The sequence below is a fragment of the Canis lupus genome, chromosome 1 (genome assembly GCF_048164855.1).
Source record: "Canis lupus baileyi chromosome 1, mCanLup2.hap1, whole genome shotgun sequence".
NCBI lineage: Eukaryota > Metazoa > Chordata > Mammalia > Carnivora > Canidae > Canis > Canis lupus.
Window position 1 is genome coordinate 110,863,414 of NC_132838.1, and position 18,784 is coordinate 110,882,197.

At 53.9% G+C, this 18,784-nt stretch overlaps 2 protein-coding genes across 5 annotated transcripts; one reads left to right on the forward strand and one right to left on the reverse strand.

The window, feature by feature from the left end:
* Nucleotides 1-807: 807 nt before the first annotated feature.
* On the reverse strand, nucleotides 808-15,615 carry GEMIN7 (gem nuclear organelle associated protein 7). Of its 4 annotated transcripts, none has more exons than XM_072830610.1 (4): nucleotides 15,428-15,615; nucleotides 8,098-8,226; nucleotides 4,822-4,908; nucleotides 808-1,592 (listed from the first exon to the last, which is right to left on the reverse strand). In XM_072830610.1, exon 4 carries the CDS (start codon nucleotides 1,582-1,584, stop codon nucleotides 1,189-1,191), a length of 396 nt encoding a protein of 131 aa, XP_072686711.1. In that variant the 5' UTR covers nucleotides 1,585-1,592; nucleotides 4,822-4,908; nucleotides 8,098-8,226; nucleotides 15,428-15,615; the 3' UTR covers nucleotides 808-1,188. The 4 variants fall into 4 exon arrangements, with proteins under 4 accessions (XP_072686711.1, XP_072686570.1, XP_072686636.1 ...); XM_072830469.1 differs by lacking the exon at nucleotides 15,428-15,615 and adding an exon at nucleotides 11,944-12,050; XM_072830535.1 differs by lacking the exons at nucleotides 4,822-4,908; nucleotides 15,428-15,615 and adding an exon at nucleotides 11,944-12,050.
* Nucleotides 12,062-18,548, forward strand: ZNF296 (zinc finger protein 296). The gene is made up of 3 exons (XM_072830183.1): nucleotides 12,062-15,159; nucleotides 15,388-15,537; nucleotides 17,468-18,548. Exons 1-3 carry the CDS (start codon nucleotides 14,850-14,852, stop codon nucleotides 18,442-18,444), a joined length of 1,437 nt encoding a protein of 478 aa, XP_072686284.1. The 5' UTR covers nucleotides 12,062-14,849; the 3' UTR covers nucleotides 18,445-18,548.
* Nucleotides 18,549-18,784: the final 236 nt, after the last annotated feature.

The following is an 18,784-nucleotide window of genomic DNA, read 5'->3' on the forward strand; positions in this document are numbered from 1 at the left end:
TTTCGCCAGGCTTTCCTAGCACCTCCCGCAGTTTGGGGGGGGGGGGGGGAGGCGGGGCTAAAATTAAGAGGGCGGGAGGATTCGGGGAGGAGCGAGCGACGTCGTTGCCAAGGCAACCCGAGAGCTAGGCCCGGGGCTCGCTGGAGGCGGCGTCGCGGGAGCGGAGGCCCTCCGCCCGCCCGGTTCCACATCTCCGGCCGCCGCGCTTTCGCGACTGTAGACGAACAAAGCAAATCTCATCTACGCTTGAAGGGATCTTGATGAACGTTCTAAAGTTGATGGGGCTACAAAGCGAACCTGCTGAAAGACAACCAGTGATGGGGATAAGTGAAGCGAATCATACGGACGGCCAAGCGGCTGGAGCGCAGTGGAGAGGGTGAAGCGTCACCCCTGCCCCCGGTCCTCGGCCTGTCCTCGGCCTGTCCTCGGCGGCGGCGGCGGCGCCGCCGCACAGGCTCCGAGCCCTTCCGGGGTGGGCGGAGAAGCGAACCGGCCGTCCCTAGAGTGAGGGCCACAGCACCCTAGGGACGGGCTACAACCCCTCGCTGGGAACATTCCCGCCACCACCACCCCCGAGAAAGAAATCACGTCCAAAGATCCCAAACCCGGCATTCGAGTAGCTCCAGCCATTCCAGGACCAAGCCAATCTCCACCTTTATCCGAGCTCCTCCCAGCCCCTTGATGTGTCCTCTTCTTGGCACAGATCCACCGGATTCAGCCCCTGCCCAGCCACCCTTCCACTCCTAAATCTGGCTCCATCCTTGTGTGCTACACTTTAAAAAACAACAACAAAGAACAAGACGCGAATTTTCCTGGGAAAGTCGGTTCTTTAGTAGGAGGACAGTATCCTTCAGGATGGCTGAACTCTGCAACCTCAAAAAACAATTTTCCATTCTGCAATCTGCTTTTCTCACCTACCCCCAGCCCCAGTCTTCAGGAACTGCCATGAGGCCCTATTTCAGAGTTTAGAGTTCTGTGAGGTAGAGCTTTCATTTCAACAGGCTCTAAAATCCTGGGGTTGCAGTGGAATTTTACTGACGAGACCCCGGAGGTCCCAAGAAGCCTGAGTTGCTGGAGCTCGGCTCAAAATTCCAAGGGAATTAGTTGCAAACTCTATGGAGCCCACCAACGTGTGGGCTGGGACCCTGTGGCTAGGCCCACAGCAGAAAGGTGAACCTAGTAACATCCTTACGGCTTGAAGGTGTACGCAATAATGTCACTACACCGCAGCAGCGCCTCCGCCTGCACACCTATCGGCGTCTGCAGCTGCGACACGTAGAAGTTGGCCACGTCCAGGTCGGTGGCTCCAAAGTGGGCAGTCACGTGCACACCCTCGTGCAATGTGAAGCTCACCTGGTGACCCACCATGGCCAGCAGGCTGCGGAGGTAGCGTTCCCGAAGTGCAGCTCGCGCCTGCTGTTCCTGGGATTCCCGAGATTCTTGAACTACTGGAGCCCCCAGGGTTTGGGGAACCTCTGGCTTCGGGGGGGCCCTGCGTCCATCTGGGGCAAAGCCTCGGCTCAAGCCATCAGGACCCCGGGGGAGCCGGAGCACAGACACAGGAATGGTCAGTGGAGTCTGCATTCTTCTGGCTGTTGGGTGAAGAAGAGCAAGAGGTTGTTACAGTGGGAGTGTGGGACTACAAATGAGAGGGAGGCAGGGAGCAGAGGTGTGTCTATCCGTCCTCAACTCAATTTGTCCAAAACCCAGTTCCAGATTCTCCTTCTAAACTCTATGCCCTCCCTCCACCAGGAACCCCTCCCCTGGGAACTGCTACCATCATTCACAAGGTCCATGAGAGCAGAAACTTTCTTTTTATTTTATTTTAATTATTTTTTTTAGCAGAAACTTTTTTTTTAATTTATTTTTTTTGAAGATTTTATTTATTTATTCATGACAGAGAGAGAGAGAGGCACAGGCAGAGGGAGAAGAAGGCTCCACTCAGGGAGCCCGACGTGGGACTCGATCCTGGGACTCCAGGATCAGGCCCTGAGCCAAAGCCAGATGCTCAACCACTGAGCCACCCAGGCATCCTGAGCAGAAACTTTTGACTGCTTTTATCAGTGTTTTATACCCAGTCCCTGGCAATAAATATTTGCTGAAAGAGAGAACTCCTGCCTCCTCTCCTCTCTCTCAGCCCATCTAACCCATAGGGAGAGGCTCTCTTCCAAATAAATTCCCGGTCACACAGAAGCCAGCTTAAAAGGGCTTCCAGAGGCCAACTCTGGAATGATGTAAACATTAAAACAATGATAGTTACATGGGGGCACCTGGCTGGCTCAGTCAGTAGAACATAGGGCTCTTGATCTCCGGGGTTGTAAGTTCGAGCCCCACCTGGGGTATAGGGATTACTTAAAAATAGAATCTTAAAAAATAAATAAATAAAAAGATAGGTACAATTATAACCCACTGAATAAAATAGAAATCCATGAGTCCATGCTAATTATAAATAAATAAAAGAATACATAAGGAGCTAAAATCCAATGGATACTAAAATTTGTGGATGAGTGTTGGATGAGGTCTAGTGTATGCACAGTCTTAAAGTACTTCCCCACAAAATATTTGTCATAAAGAGTAAACAGTAACTTTCTAAGGGAGGAATCCAGTGGATACTACCTTAACTCAGGCATCAAAGCCATCATGTGCAGGGGTAGGACAAATGGACCCCATGTGCCTCCTGAGGTGATAACACTGAAGGCAGGGCACCACTTCGTGGTATTTCCACCAAAAATGTGTTATTTAAATCTCATGGTGAGGAAACTCAAATTGAGGGACAGTCTACAAAATAAGCCCAAGTTCTTCAAACATATCAAGGTTGTGGGGCGCCTGGCTGCCTGTTGGTAGAGCATATGATTCTTGATCTTGAGGTTAGAAGTTCGAGTCCCACGTTGGGCACGGCACTTACTTTAAAAAAAAAAAATCAAGGTCATAAAAGACAAAGAAAGCCTGAGGGGGTTAAATATATATAGTTGACCCTGGAACAACCTGGGAGTTAGGGCACTGACCCCCTACACAATTGAAAATCCAGGCATAACTTTTGATTCCCCAAAACTCAACTACTGCCTAGCCTACTATTGACTGGAAGCCTTACTGATCACATAAAGAGCAGATTAATATATATTTTATAAGTTATTTGTATTATATACTGCATCCTTACAATAAAGTAAGCTAGAGAAAAGCAAATTTTATGAAAAAAATCATACAGAAGGGAAAATACGTTTACAGTGTTGTACTGTATTTATTGAAAAAAAAAAATCCATGTATACGTGGACTGATGCAGTTCAAACCGGTGTTGTTCAAGGATCAACTCTTGTTGATGTATTCTGAGCCTAATGCTTCTCTCTCTCCACTGCCCACATCCTGGTCTAGCCACCATCACTTCCTGCTTGGACTACTGAAGCCAGGTCCTCCCTGGACCCCTGGCTTCCACTTTCACTGTCCTCTTACCCCCAAGTCTTTCCCCACACACACAGCCAGAGGCACCTGCTTAACACCCAATACCTGCCATCTACCACCCAAGTCAGGTTGCATCCCTCCTCCACTAGGAGCCCTTCCCTGGCTCCCACCTCACCCTGAGTCAAAGCTAAAGTCAATGGCCCTGCGTGCTCCGTACCCTGCCAGCACCCTCTCTAACCCAGCCTCACCTGCCTCTTTGCCACCGAAGTCCCTCTCAGACCCTTGCACCTTGACACTCCCTCTGCTTTTACCACCTGTCTGCCTCCTTGGAGCAGGCTATCTTCAAGTCCCCCTGTACATCCCATCCAGCCCCCCTTAGCTTCATCTCTCTTCACAGGACACAGAACTCTTCTGACATGCTATATATCATTCTGCTTATGGCCTTTGTCCCTTGCTAGAGACCTGCCTCCCTGTGGGCAGCGGCCTGGCTTTTTGCCTCCTGCTGTATCTCCAGCTCCTGGAACACTGTGTGGCGGTGGCACAGACACCAGGCCCCTTAAATATTGCTCCTGCTTGAATGAATGGAGGGGAGACTGAGCTCCCAGGCCAGCTTAGCAAGAGACACTTTCCTTGGGTCAGCCTGGGTGGCTCAGTGGTTAAGTGTCTGCCTTCAGCCCAGGTCGTGATCCCAGGGTTCTGGGATCAAGTCCCTCTCAGGTTCCCCACAGGAAGCCTGCTTCTTCCTCTGCCTATGTCCTTGCCTCTCAATGTGTCTCTCATGAATGAATGAATGAAGAAAAGAAAGAGCCAAGTTAAAAAAAAAAGAGAGTTTCCTCTTTCACTGTATGGAGAAATGGTACTGATGACCACCTCAGCGTGTAACCAGGATTTAACAGGCTCATGTGGGACATGGTAGCCTCTCTAGAAAAGTTTAGGTATGATTGTTTCCCCATCTGTAAAATAGGGATGGTAAGAGGATCCACTGCATGGGGTTGTCCTGGGGACTAAATGCCCTAACAATCATACGGTGTTTAATGTGGGGACACATTAAGGGCCAATGTTGTGATGTTGGTTGCATATAGGGAAGTGCCAGTTCTATGAGCAAGCTTGGGGGGTGTCTAAGTTTCAGATAGCTGCACCCCTCTCTGTGGCTTAGTTCTCTCTGTGGTAATCACTGGGGCACCTGGGTGGCTCAGTGGTTGAGCATCTGCCTTCGGCTCAGGTCGTGATCCTGGGATCCAGGGATTGAGTCCCACATCTGGCTCCCCACAGGGAGCCTGCTTTTCCTTCTGCCTATGTCTCTGCCTCTCTCTGTGTGTCTCTCATGAATAAATAAATAAAATCTTTTAAAAACTAAAAATAAAGTGATTACTGGAACAATTGACAAATTTTAGGCACCCAGTGTCCCATCCCTGGGCCACTCACAGTACGGAGGAGATGGAGATGATCTTTTTCCTTGTTACCCTCTTCCTGTCTCTACAGCCAACTGTGAGCTCCTTGCAAGAAAGGACCCTGCAGAGAAATGGGCCAAGGCTGTAGATGAGGGTCTCTCAACCTCAGCATGGTTGATGTTTGGGGCAGGATCACTCTTTGTCATGTTGTGGGGGGCTGTCAGGTGCAGAGGTGTAGGATTTTAGCAGCAGCCTAGGTCTCTACCCACTAGATGCCAGTAGTATCCCCAACGCCCACTCCAAACTGTGACTACCAAAACTGTCTCCCATTGGTGAATAGTATGGTGTGAGTTATATCTCATAAAGCCTTTTTTAAAAAAAAGCTGTTTGGAGTTTTTTGTTGTTGCTGCTGTTTAAGTAATCTCTATATCCAGCATGGGGCTTGAAATTATAACCCTGAGATCAAGAGTTAGTTCCATGCTGTACCGACTGAGCCAACCAGATCCCGCTAAAACCTTTTCTAAAAAAGTTCTCCATATATTGGGGTACCTGGCTGGCTCAGTCAGTAATATGTAACTCTTTTTTTTTTTAGATTTTATTTATTTATTCATAAGAGACCCAGAGAGAGAGGCAGAGACACAGGCAGAGGGAGAAGCAGGCTCCATGTAGGGAGCCCGACGTGAGACTCGATCCTGGGACTCCAGGATCACGCACTGAGCTGAAGGCAGGCGCTAAACCGCTGAACTACCCAGGCGTCCCTTGCACGAAATTCTTGATCTCAGGGTTGTAAATTCCAGCCCCACATTGGGGGTAGAGATTACATAAAATTAAATTAAATTAAATTAAATTAAATTAAATTACAATGAAATGAGGGCAGCCCTGGTGGCTCAGCGGTTCAGCGCTGCCTTCAGCCAGGGTGTGATCCTGGAGACCCGGATTGAGACCCACGTCGGGCTCCCAGTATGGAGCCTGCTTCTCCCTCTGCCTGTGTCTCTGCCTCTCTCTCTCTCTGTGTCTCTCATGAATAAATAAAATATTTTTTAAAAATTAAATGAAATCAAATAAGTAGATAAAGGGGCAAAGCTTATGTTTGCTTTACCCCAATAAATTTTTTTAAAAATGGGTACCTGGGTGGCTCAGTAGTTGAGCATCTGCCTTTGGCTCAGGTCGTGATCTCGAGGTCCTGGGATCTATGTCTCTGCCTTTCTCTGTGTCTTTCATGAATAAATAAATAAAATCTTTTTAAAAATTTTAAGAAGGGATCCCTGGGTGGCTCAGCGGCTTAGCGCCTGCCTTAGCCACCTGCCTTCGGCCCAGGGCATAATCCTGGAGTCCTGGGATCGAGTCCTGTGTCGGGCTCCCTGCATGGAGCCTGTTTCTCCCTCTACCTGTGTCTCTGCCTCTCTGTGTCTTTCATGAATAAATAAATAAAATCTTAAAAAAAAAAAAGAAGTTTAAAAAATTTTAAGAAAAAATTTAGTGGATACATTCTTAGAAATGATATCTACCAAAAAAAAAAGTTCTCAATATTTTGCCAAATGTCCCAGCAGGGGACAAAATAAAAATGTCTATAGTTGAGAACCACTGGTGTAGACAAACAGATGGGGGGCGGGGCGGGGATAAAGATGGCTACTCAACTCCTGAACATATTCACATCACTGAGAACCAGAGAAATGCAAATTAAAGCTATGGTGCTATAAGATTCTTCACCTCTAGGATTAGGGAAGATTAAACAAAGGCTGATGAAGGATTATGTTGGTGCAGCTGTAGAGAAACATCTTCATATTCCTTAGGCCTAAGGGTATAAATTAGGACAGCCTCAAAGAGGGAAAGCTGGACAGTATCCATGAAAACTGCCAAAGTTGCTGGTCATTCTGCCCACAAAGAGCTCAGAGCAGGGGCCTTTTAGCTGCTCCCCTTGTTATGCCTTTTACAGTCTGTACTATTCAAAGTAACTTTTCAAAGATTTTATTTTGGGGGAATCCCTGGGTGGCTCAGCGGTTAAGCACCTGCCTTTGGGCCAGGACGTGATCCTGGAGTCCCGGGATCAAGTCCCACATTAGGGTCGCTGCATGGAGCCTGCTTCTCCCTCTGCCTATGTCTCTGCCTCCCTCTCTCTGTATCTCTCATGAATAAATAAATAAAATATTAAAAAAAAGATTTTATTTTATTTTATTGACGTCATCTCTACCCCAACATGGGGCTCAAACCCACAACCCTGAGAACAAGAGTCACATACTCTAACAATCGAGGCAGCTGGCGCCCCCTCAGAGTAATTTTTTTTAATTCTGATTTTGTTTTGTTTTTTTTTTAATTTTTTTAAAAATTTATTTATGATAGTCACACACACAGAGAGAGAGAGGCAGAGACATAGGCAGAGGGAGAAGCAGGCTCCATGCACCGAGAGCCCGACGTGGGACTCGATCCGGGGTCTCCAGAATCGCACCCTGGGCCAAAGGCGGGTGCTAAACCGCTGCGCCATCCAGGGATCCCCTAAATTCTGATTTTGAAAAGAAAGTGGCATATTATACTGCTTCCATGTCCCTGGAAAAGATGTGAGCTTCCCGGGGCATCTGGCTGGCTCAGTTGGTAGAGCATGCATCTCTTGATAGGGTGGTCTTTGGAGCCTACTTAAAATAAAACTTCAAAAAAAAAACTAAAGTGAAAATGAAAATGTTAGATTCCCTCTCAGGAATCTGAACTTCCTCTCCCCATCCTTACCCACTCCCCAAACTTTCTGTCTCAGCCCAGACCTTTCTCAGGGTCTAAGCTGCCAAGCCCTACAGACCAGACCCCTCCCTGCACCATTGGTGGCCCAAATTGAATCCTTACTAGAAGTCAGCAAATGTTCTCTTGTAAAGGGCCCAACAGTAAATATTTTATGCTTTGGGCTACAAAGTCTGTCACAACTACAAGCAGGCAGCCAGAGACAGATATGAAAGCAATGAATACGGCTGTTCCCCCTTAGAACCGTACTTATTGGGGCACTGCAATTTGAATTTTGTATAATTTCAGGCACCCACGAAAATTCTTAAAGTTTTCCAAGCACTTAAAAATGTAAAACCCGGGCACCTGAATATCTCAGTGGCTTAGCATCTACCTTAGGCTCAGGGCATGATCCCAGGGTCCCAGGATGGAGTCACACATCAGGCTCCCCAGAGGGAGCCTGCTTCTCCCTCTGCCTGTGTCTCTACCTTTCTCTGTGTGTCTCTCATAAATAAATAAGTAAGGTCTTCCAAAAAAAAAAAAAAAGTAAAACCCATGCTTGGCTGGTGGGCCATACAAGCCAGAGAGGCAGGCCAGAGCTTACCCCACTGCAGAGCAGGTGAAGATGTGGATTCAGGAAGGCAGGTGGTTCTTATTCCCTCCAGACTCACTACAAGGGATCTGGGCAGGTCACTGCGACTCTACAAGCAGCCTCCCTGCTTCGGTTCCTCATCTGTGAAATGGAAATTAAAAAATAACAAAAATAAAAAGACCTCCTAGGATTTCACAGTGTCCTGGACTCCTCTCCGCTTTCTTTCTTTTTTCTTTTTTTTAGATTTTATTTATTTATTCATGACAGAGAGAGAGAGAGAGAGAGAGAGAGGCAGAGGGAGAAGCAGGCTCCCTGCAGGGAACCCGATGACGTGGGAACCGGGCATGAGACTTGATCCCTGGTCCCCAGGATCATGCCCCCGCTGAAGGCGGCGCTAAACGGCTGAGCCACCCAGGCTGCCCTCCTCCCCACTTTCTTTGCCACCCACATTCCATCCGTCAAAAAGGCCCATGAGCTCCACCTTCAAAATTGTACCCAGAATCCAGCAAATCCTCACCCTCCCCCCGCCCCCATCCCACTCTGTCTCCTCCTCCTGTCACCTGCCACCTGGTCTACACCAGTCTCCTCCCCACTGGGCCCCCAGCTGCCACCTTCACCCTACAGCCTGCTCCCTACGCAGACTCGGCCGTCAGGGTTCCTATTAGAACTAAGTCCAAAAAAGAACTAAGTCCAAGCACACTCCTCCTCTGCTCGGAGCTCTCCCATGGCTCCCACATCACCAAAAGCAAAAAGCCTAAGCCCTCACAACAGCCACAAGACCCTATCAGCTCTCTGACCTCATATCCTGCCCCTCCACCCTTTGCTCGATGCTGTTTGTCCTTGAACATGTCAAGCACATTCTTTCCTGGAACCCTCTTCCGGATGGGAGACTGATCGATTTCTGCATACATGGCTCACCCTCCCTCAGTTCGCTCCGGTCCCTGCCCAAACATCCCCCTTTACAGGGAGGAAGACAGTAGCCCCTTCAGCCTGAATTATCTTGTCTCCACGGCACTATTGCCTCCTGAAGATATGCATTCGTTTACCTACATGATGTCCGTTCTGCCACAGAACACACGACATTGAGAGAAAGGACACATCCAATTATTTCCCAACTCCACCCCCAGCCCCACCCAGGGCCTGGCAAACAGGGGGAGCTCAGTAAATATTTGTTAAAGGTATGAAAAGATTCACCCCTCCACATTATCCGAGGGCCTGTTCCGTGCCCAGCACACCTGGGGCGGTGCTGGGGTCACAGCTGTTGAGTGAAACAACCTGGCCTTGCTGTCACAGTTCAGTGGGTGACACAGACTTGTCTCCAGACAATGTGGACCCAGGGTGGGCAGGGCTGGAATGAACTACAAGGCTAGGGGCCTCAGGTGCCCAGAGGGGCTGCCTGGCCTGACCTGGCCTGGGGGCAAGAGATAGCTGGCCAGCAAGGGTGTTGTACTTGAGCACAGGCCCAAAAGGAAGGAGGAACAGAGTCATGTAGAGATCTGAGGGGGGAAAGCATTCCAGCCAGCGGGAACAGCAAATGCAAAGGCCACAGAAGCCTGTGACTTTGAAGCAAAGCAAGGAGGCCAGCCAATGTGGAGGAGGGGGGAGCAGGGGCAGATCGTGCAGGGAGAGGCTTTGATGCCAGGACCTGGCTCTCTACTCTGAGCGACACAGAACCCAGGGGACGGGTTCTGAGCAGAAGAGGGATGGGTCGTGGCTTCGAATTTCACATGATCCTTCTGCCTGTGTACGGAGACAGCGGACTGTGAGAGACAAGGGAGAAGCAGGGAGCCCAGGCAGGAAGCCACTGCGGTGGCCCAGGCAGGCAGAGGAGGGTGCCTGGGACAGGGCGGGGACTGCACAGGTGGGGAAAAGTGATCAGACCAGGGTTTGTTGAAGGTCAAAAGCCCTCACTATTTGCTGATGGACTGAGGGGAGAACCAAGGCGGACTCTCCGGGTTTTCCCTGACGGGGAAGACCACAGTAAACGGGATGTATGGGATATATACATTTTTCTTTTTTTTACATTTTTACTTTATTTATTTTTAAAAGATTTTATTTATTTATTCATGAGAGACACACGGAGACAGGCAGAGACACAGGCAGAGGGAGAAGGAGGCTCCACGCAGGGAGCCTGATATGGGACTTGATCCCGGGATTCCAGGATCATGCCCTGGGCTGAAAGCAGGCGCTCAACCACTGAGCCACCCAGGGATCCCTACATTTTTATTTAAATTCCAGTTAGTTAATACACACTGCTATATTAGTTTAGTGGGTATAATATACATTTTCTTTATTTGACCACTACCACTGTAAATGGGATTAAAGGATATACACATTTTCTAATTTACCTGGCCACTGCAATCCAACCTTACTAAGAGTCATCAGCCCCCAGGGTTTTCACCCAACCTAGGTTAACACTTGAGTGATTTAAGAGAAACACCCTAGTCTCTAGGGCTAGTACTGAACAAAGAAACGGTCACAAATTATGTTAAATCCCTGGATGAAACAAAAGTAAGGGTGGACCAGTGTACAGACCTGCTTTATCTGTTAGGGAAAACTGAACGGGGACGGGTCCTGCCATGTGATTCCCAATCCCCATTTTCTGGAGGAGGAAACTAGAACTGAGAAATGGCAAATCACTTACTGGGTCCAAGCTGTCTGGGTGGTACGAAAAGGGAGCAAACCCAGGTTGGCCTGACAACAGATCCAGGCCATCACCCCTGCCCTCAGCAGGAAAGATTTGTTCCCCGCCAGCACTGGAGGGCCACCAGAGCTTTTGGAACCAAGGTGTGATCTGATAAAGAATGGATATAGGAAAGGTCACCTAGGGTGTGCCCAAGAAGGCAAAAGCAGGCATTATCCATGCTCCCTGGTGACCAGGCTTCAGAATCCTTTATCCTTTCAGTCTCCAGGCCAAGGATTTCCCTCCTGAGGATTTCAGAAAAATGTCCAGGCCCATCCCTCACTACTTGAAAAGCTAATCAAGGGGCACCTGGGTGGCTCAGTGGTTGAGCATCTGCCTTTGGGTCAGGTCCTGATCCTGGGGTCCCGGGGTCCTGGGATGAAGTCCCGCACTGGGTTCCTTGCAAAGAGCCTGCTTCTACCTCTGCCTATGTCTCTGCCTCTGTGTGTGTGTGTCTCATGAATAAATAAATAAAATCTTAAAAAAAAAAAAAAAAGTTAATCGAATAGTTAAGACTCCAGAGCTCGTCACTTGGGTCATGAGCAAGGGCAGGAGATTTGCAGACCTCCCTTACAGCGGCCTCAGTGCGCACTTCCAAGAAAATGGCAATGATCATTCAGGGGACAAACATCTGCCAGGGGAGGGAACTAGATGAGTTGCCAGGTTAACAGAGCTCGGCGAATTAACCAAAGTGCTGACCGGTCGCCCCCCGCCACACACACACCCCGAACCCCCAGCCCCGCGTCCTTCCCCTCCCCTCTGCCCCCGCCCCCCGCCGGTCAGTTCCTTCTCCACTCCGCCCTGGCCACCCACAGGCTGGCCTTTTCTTATACTAAGTAGGTCCTCCGGGCCCCCAGGCGTCCGTGGCCCCCGCGCCGCCTGGGCTGGGGGTCCTGGCGGCTCAGCCCCGCGCGCGACGCCGTCCCGCCAGAGCGGGAAGCCCGGGCGGCGGCCGCGATCCTCGCCCCCGAGCCCCGGGAGGCGCGGGAAGGTCCCGGCCCCGAGTCCCGGGGCGGCCGCGCGGGGCCCCGAACGCGCCCGCGGCCGGCGCGCTGCAGGCGCGGACCTGCCCCGTCCCGCCCCCCCGACTCCGCACGCGGCCGGGCGGCCGGGCCCCGGGAGAGGGAAGGCACCGCGCGGTGCTCGCGCCCCGCCGCCGACACCCCGACACTCACCGCGGTCCGCGGCGGCCGCGCTCCCACTTCCGCCGGCGCCCCGGCTGCAGAGGCCCGGGCGGGCCGCGAGCCGCCCAGCCTGCGTTCCGCCCGCCCCGCCGCCGCCGCCCCACGTGGTGCCGGGCGGGCTCCCGCGCTCCGAGGCCCGCGCGGCCCCGCGCCCACCCGCCTGCCACCTGGCCCGTCGCCTGCATCCGCACCGCCGGCCTGCGAGGTGGGGCCGGCCGGGATGCCCGCCTTACGGAAGAAGAAACAGGTTCAGAACCCGGAGGACGTCCCCCGCGCGCTGAGCTAAGGACGAGCTTCGGGGGTTTGCGCCCCCTCCCCCTCCACGTGCATGCCTTGCCCTTCACCTGCGCCCGGGACCCCCGCTCCCCGCCTTGGAAACCCGCGCCCGCCGCGCAGCACACGGAGGGAAGAAAGGCTCGCAGAGGGCCGGGGCTGGGGGCTGGACCGCGGTGGCCGCTCTGCCTCGCAGTCCTCACAAAGGGGGAAACAGACCTTGAAGGATGCAGTGTCTGACCTCGAGTGCTTTGGAACGTGGGTCTTGGGGCTCAGATTAGAATTCCTTCCTTCCACACTTTTTCAGTACGATAGAGGCTTGGTGGACCCTCCACTTCCCACCAGACCCCCCCCAGGCCTCGTTCCTGGCACACAGGCCCTCTGCGGCCTCTATTGAGAGCCTGTGCATAGCAGAAGGCTCAATACACATTTGTTTTTGGTTGTTGTTTTTTTAAATATTTTTTTTATTTATTCATGGGAGAGGCAGAGGGAAAAGCAGGCTCCCTGGAGGAAGCCTGATGGAGGACTGGATCCGAGGACCCGAGATCACGACTTGAGCCGAAGGCAGATGCTCAACCACTGAGCCACCCAGGTGCCCTACACATTTGTTAACTGAACTATGAACAAGGAGAAGCTCTGTGAATGAGGCCAACCTACCTCCTGCCCTCTTAGGACCTACATCATTAAGGAGGGCCGGGAGGGGCACATAGAGGGTATACATGAGCAAATACCTCAGCCAGATCCTTCAAGGCTTGCGATGAGTGATAAAATAAAAGGAATAAAATAAGGGTAACAAGTGGCACAGTTGGCGGAACTCCTTTAATTGGGCGCTCAGGGCACCTGGGTGGCTCAGTGGTTGAGCGTCTGCCTTCTGCTCAGGTCATGATCCCAGGATCCTGGGATGAGTCCCGCATCAGGCTCTCCTCTGCCTATATCTCTGCCTCTCTCTGTGTGTCTCTCACGAATAAATAAACTTAAAAGAAAAAATTGGGTGGTCAAAGGAGGTGGCCGTGAAGAAGCCCCCTTTGATGACAGATGGGGAAGCTGAGAGCCAGGAAAGAATTGAGGACAGATGGAGGTCATGGTGCAAGGCCTTCAGCAGGGTGGGGCTACATTAGATACAGTGGTCAGTGCTCTCGAGAGGATAATTGAGCTCAGCTCTGAATAACAATATGAGGAACCCTCTGGCCTGGAGCAGTACTCCAGGGAGATTAGCATGTGAAGTTCACTGGGAGCTGGGCTGGGGACTCTGGGGAGGACAGACCCTGGCCCTGACCTCAGGGGGCTTGTGTCCGGTGGGGGTGGGGAGGGGAGAGAGGACAGTCAACAAATAGATCTATGTTATGATGTGGCCAGTGCCAGGAAGAAAAAAAAAAAAAAACTTGTAAGGGTTGGAGGGTGGGGCAGGGTGTCGATGCCACTTCAAACAGTGATCAGAACTGAGCTGCTTTGCGGAGGGAAGTTCAAGGAGGCCCCCGTGGAGGGAGGTGACACAGTTGCCTGTTTGCTTTTAATGGTGATTCCAGGTTTTGGAGCAGAGCAGATGGATCTATAGGATCTCAACCCTCCTGGCCTTAAACTATCCCTCAAGGCTCTGGTCTCAGAAAACTAAAGATTTTTAAGTGGGCAAAAGACCCTCTTGGGTCTGATCTCATTTTCTCACAAAACTCAATCACCCATGCCCTCCCCCCTTCCTTGTTATTCTTGAACACACAAGGCTAGCTGGTCCCCTCACCTCCCTCAAGTCTCAATTCCACCATGTTCTACCCTGGAGAAAAGTGAGCCTCCCCCCTTGACCCCAGTAACCCTTTATAATCCCTCCTCGATTTATTTAGCCCCATTGCAACTTGGAAGGCACTCCAAGTTTTGCAGTTACTTCTTTGAGCCTGTCTCCCTCAGAAATAAACTGTGTTAGGCCAGGGATTCTTTTCTTTAAAGATTTTATTTATTCATGAGAGACACACAGAGAGAGGCAGAGACATAGGCAGAGGGAGAAGCAGCTCCCTGCAGGGTCCTGATGCAGGGCTGGATCCCAAAACCCCAAGATCATGACCTGAGCTGAAGGCAGATGCTCAACCATTGAGCCACTCAGGTGCCCCTTATTTTCTGTCTTGTTCACGGCTCTATCCTCAGTGCTTAGAGCAGAACCCAGTGCACAGTGAATGCTCAAAAAATGTTTGTCCACTGGATTTTTGTTGTAATGCATTTAATGGAACAGTCCCGATTACTCATAGGCGCCCAGGGAGAAACGTGGCCCTTACTGTTATGTCTCTCTCGCCGGGAGTGTGCGTGGGCACCGTGCGCCTTAGTTGCACCCGCCCCTAAAACGGAATCAGAAGTAGCAGTTTGTGTGCGTGGTCGTGAGACCTGGGCGTCATTAAGATTTGGTCCCTAAGAAAATGCAGTGGGCTCGGCTTTGATCAAGCGGGGCTGCCGCCCGGGGCCCCTGCGGGGCCGCCCCAGCCTCTCCCGTCAGGCCCCGCCCCCCGGGGGCGGAGCCACGGGCCGGGCCAGCACGTGTAAGAGTTCGCCGCGGGTCGCCGCAGTCACTCACCTGAGCGCCACGGACTGAGAGCGCACGGCCCTCGCGTCCTCCGCCCGCCAGCCCGCCCGGCCCGCGACCCATGTCCCGCCGCAAGGCCGGCTGCACGCCCCGCCGAGTCGACCCCGCGCCCGCCTCCAGCACCGACGACGAGATGGAGATGCCGGACCTCGTCATCGAAGTGAAGCCCGAGCCAGACGCGCGGCCCCTGCAGGCCCCGGGGCTGGGGCTCTTCTCCCCGAAGGAAGTGCCCGCGCCCGCGCCGGGGCGGTTCGACGGCGAAGCCCGCCACTCCCCCGGGCCCGAGCCCGTGCCCGCCGGGAGCCCTCTCCACGCCCTCGGCGCGCGGAACCAGTGGGCGCTGTGGACGCCGCTGATCGGCAACCCTCGCGGTGAGCGCCCCCTGCCCCTGCCCCGCCTCCCTCCCGCTTCACTTGGGGCGGGGGGCGCCCTCCTCCAGGCTCCGACCCCCGACCCCCTACCCCCGGCCCGGCCTTATTTCTCCTGCCAGGTCCCGGCCTCCAGCCCCCATTCTGACCTTTGGGTTTTCCCTCACCGTCGGCACCCCCAGCCCCCATCCTGGCCCCACCCCACGCTTACCACCCGCTTCCTCCCAGCAGACCGCCAGCCCTGGACGGACAAACACCCAGATCTGTTGACCTGCGGCCGTTGCCTGCAGACCTTTCCGTTGGAGGCCATCACTGCTTTCATGGACCACAAGAAGTTGGACTGTCAGCTTTTTAGAGGCCCCAGCCCCTGCCAGGGCTCAGGTGAGTCAAGCCGGGATGCAGTCCCCCTCTCAAGCTCAAAGGCCCGGCTTCCTGTGGGAGAAGGGGCTGAGCTGGACAGGCGGGGCAGTGAGCACTACTTCCCCTTTCTCGCTCCCCTTCGGGTGCAGCCTAGGCGTGGCCAGGGCCTGCCCTGTCCTAGGGCTGGGACTAGTGGTGAGCGGGGTGGGTGGGGGTGGGGGCTGGGCATGGAGGAGGGCCGCCCACAGGGTGTGGCCAGCCCCTGAAGCCTGGTCTGGGGATTTGCCACACACACACCCCCAATCTGGTTTCACTTCTCCTTCCCCATGGCCAGAAATAACTGGCCAGGTGGCTGGACCAGTGTGGCAGTAGGGGGACCTCTGGGGAGGGCAGCAGCCTGGGGGAGGGGAAGCTGAGGACAACTGGAAGAGGCATGGCTGCCCCCTCCCACCTCTTGATTGCTTCTGATTGAGGAGCTAGTGCATTCGCTCAGAGCCCCGGAAGGGGCTTCTGGCTTTCCTCTCTGATGGAATCTCCCAGCCCTGCACGCTGGGAAGCCCCTGGTTTGGGTCAGGTCCTGGGTGTCTGGACACCTGGGTTCCTTCCCTTGGGAGGGAATGAGCCCTTAACTTGGTGCTAGACTCGTGGTGAGCTTTTGGTCATCACAGGCTGAGGCTCCTCCAAACCTATAAATTTCCATCCCCTGGCCCATGCCCAGGATTTTTGGGAAATGGAATTCTATTAAGGCCTGGGCTGGGGGTGGTTGGGGGGAGGGTCCTGTAGTGGGGCCGGGGGAGGGGCTGAGAATCAGCTGTAGACTTGAAGCCAGCAGGTGGTCTGGTGGCCTAGGGAGGGGCCTTGATGGAATCACTGGAACACTCCCAGGTGCTTGGACTTGGAGCCCTGTGGGCACCTCAACCACGTGAGCTCAGCTCCTGTTTATTGAGGGCGCACAGGGACCAAAATATTCAGTTCTCCGTTCATGGTCACAACAACCCTAGAAAGGACAGGATCTTTGGGGGCCCCATATTCTAACACATGAGAAACCTGAGGACCAGAGAGGAGTGTTTCTCACCCAAGGTCACACAGCTAGGGAACGGGAGAGGTCAGGCCAGGCTGACACCCACCAGCCCCCATCTGTGCTCCTGCCCCTGGCTAGACTGGCTAGAATTTGAAAAGTAAAGGCAAATGCTTTACTGGGAGTACCTGGAAGGTCTAGAGAAAACATCCAGTTTGTGGGGGGTTTTTAATTTGAGGTCTGTGCAGGGGGACCTACCTTACTGACCCACCCCGACCTCTAGGTGGCTGCTAGGGCTTCTCCCCACTTGTTGGGCCTTGGCCCCCTCTTCTACAAAGTAGGGAACAGGAGACCCTGCATGGGACCCATGAACTTGGGAGCCTTGCACAGAAACCCGCTCAGTAATCAATCCAGCAATCTTTCCTGAAAACCTGTCTTGCCCTCCCTGGGTCTGTGGGCTGAACCCCCAACTCCACCTTTCCAAGCTTGTGACCTGGGGGAAACGTCTTGGCCTGTTTTACCATCTGGAAGAAAATGAGAGGTTTTAATTCTCGCTTAGGTGGAAAGTGGAATGAGTGGCGGGGTGATGGCTGGTGCCCAGCATGGGGAGATTGGTCCAGTCTCCAGTAAGGCCGTCCTGACCCCCTCCACTCCCCATCTCTGCTAGAAAATAGCACTCCTCTGTCCCCCACTCTGCTTTCACTTTCTTGAAGATTTTCCAACACAGAAAGGATCCCCAGATAGCCCCCATCCACTCCACAGGTTTTTCTCACTAGTCTGTCCACTCACTTCTGAACCTCAGCTTCTGAAGACAGGGAATGCATTCTCAGCCCCTGGAACAGGGCCATTCTTGCAGCAGGCAGCCAACTGGCAGGTGCGAGTGGGACTTCTGCTTTCACGCATCTCCCTAACAGCCAGCCCTTCTCTTTGCAGAGCGCAAGGACCCCAAGGCCCTGAGCTGCTTCCGCTGCGGGAGGCAGTTCACGGGGGCCTGGAAACTGCTGCGCCATGCCCAGTGGGACCACGGACTGTCCATCTACCAGACGGAAGCTGAGGCCCCAGAGGCCCCACTACTGGGCCTGGCCGAGGTAGCTGCTGCTGTGTCGGCCGTGGTGGGGCCCGAAGCGGAGGCCCAGGGCCCCCGAATGAGCATCGTCCCCAGGCGGAGCCCCACCTGCCCTGTGTGCGCAAAGACCCTCAGCTCCTTCAGTAACCTCAAGGTGCACATGCGCTCACACACCGGCGAGCGGCCCTATGCCTGTGACCAGTGTCCCTATACCTGTACCCAGAGCAGCAAGCTCAACCGCCACAAGAAGACCCACCGGCAGCCCCAGCCCCAGAGCCCCTGCAGGGCTGAAGCCAGTCAGGAACAGGCCTCTGCCACTGCCCCTCCTGAGCCAGCTGCTCACGCTGCAGCCCCAGCCAGCACCCTCCCATGTGGTAGAGGTGGGGAGGGTGCCGGGGCCGCTGCCACTGCAGGCGTCCAGGAACCGGGGGCTCCTGGCGGTGGGGCTCAAGTAGGCCCTGGTGGGGCCAGCTGGGGACCTAACACCAAGGTAGAGAGAACTGAACCTGCTAAGAGTGAGCTGTCCCCAAAGAAGATGCCAAAGCCAGTGGGCAAGAGCCGCGGGCCTGGGGGCAGCTGTGAGTTCTGCGGGAAGCACTTTACCAACAGCAGCAACCTGACGGTGCACCGGCGCTCCCACACGGGCGAGCGGCCCTACTCCTGCGAGCTCTGCTCCTATGCCTGTGCCCAGAGCAGCAAGCTCAATCGCCACCGCCGCATGCATGGCCTGGGGCCCGGCAGCCCCCGCTTCGAGTGTCCCCATTGCTGTGTGCCCTTCGGCCTGCGGGCCACCCTGGACAAACACCTGCGGCAGAAGCACCCCGAGGTGGGTGGGGAGGCCTGAGCCTTGGGCACACCCTCCCTGCTGCTCCTGGTACCACTGGGGCTGCCGCTCGTTCATCTCCTTGTCCTTTCTCTGCTGCAAGTAAATCTGCCCGCCTAGCTACACGCGTGTTTGGACTCTGGCTTTCTTGGGGTATCTGAGGTGGGGCGGGTGGACGGCTGGACGGACCGGTTTGGGGTGAGGGGCAAGGCCGGCCCCCAGTGCCCCGGGCACGGCAAGACTGGCACAGAAAGCTGTGCTCCCGGTTCCCAGTGTGGGCGAGGCCAGGGCAGGGGCCGAGGCGAGGGCGGGGAGAAGCCTGGACCTGTCACCAGAGGCCCCTGGGCAGAGTCCTGGGCCA

What these genes read in the sequence shown, in the direction of transcription:
- ZNF296 (XM_072830183.1), top strand. Translation starts at nt 14,850, where the DNA reads ATGTCCCGCCGCAAGGCCGGCTGCACGCCCCGCCGAGTCGACCCCGCG. An exon ending in GCTGATCGGCAACCCTCGCG is followed by an intron (nt 15,160 to 15,387) that starts GTGAGCGCCCCC and finishes TCCTCCCAGCAG; the next exon opens with ACCGCCAGCCCTGGACGGAC. An exon ending in CAGCCCCTGCCAGGGCTCAG is followed by an intron (nt 15,538 to 17,467) that starts GTGAGTCAAGCC and finishes TTCTCTTTGCAG; the next exon opens with AGCGCAAGGACCCCAAGGCC.
- GEMIN7 (XM_072830610.1), bottom strand. Translation starts at nt 1,584, where the DNA reads ATGCAGACTCCACTGACCATTCCTGTGTCTGTGCTCCGGCTCCCCCGG.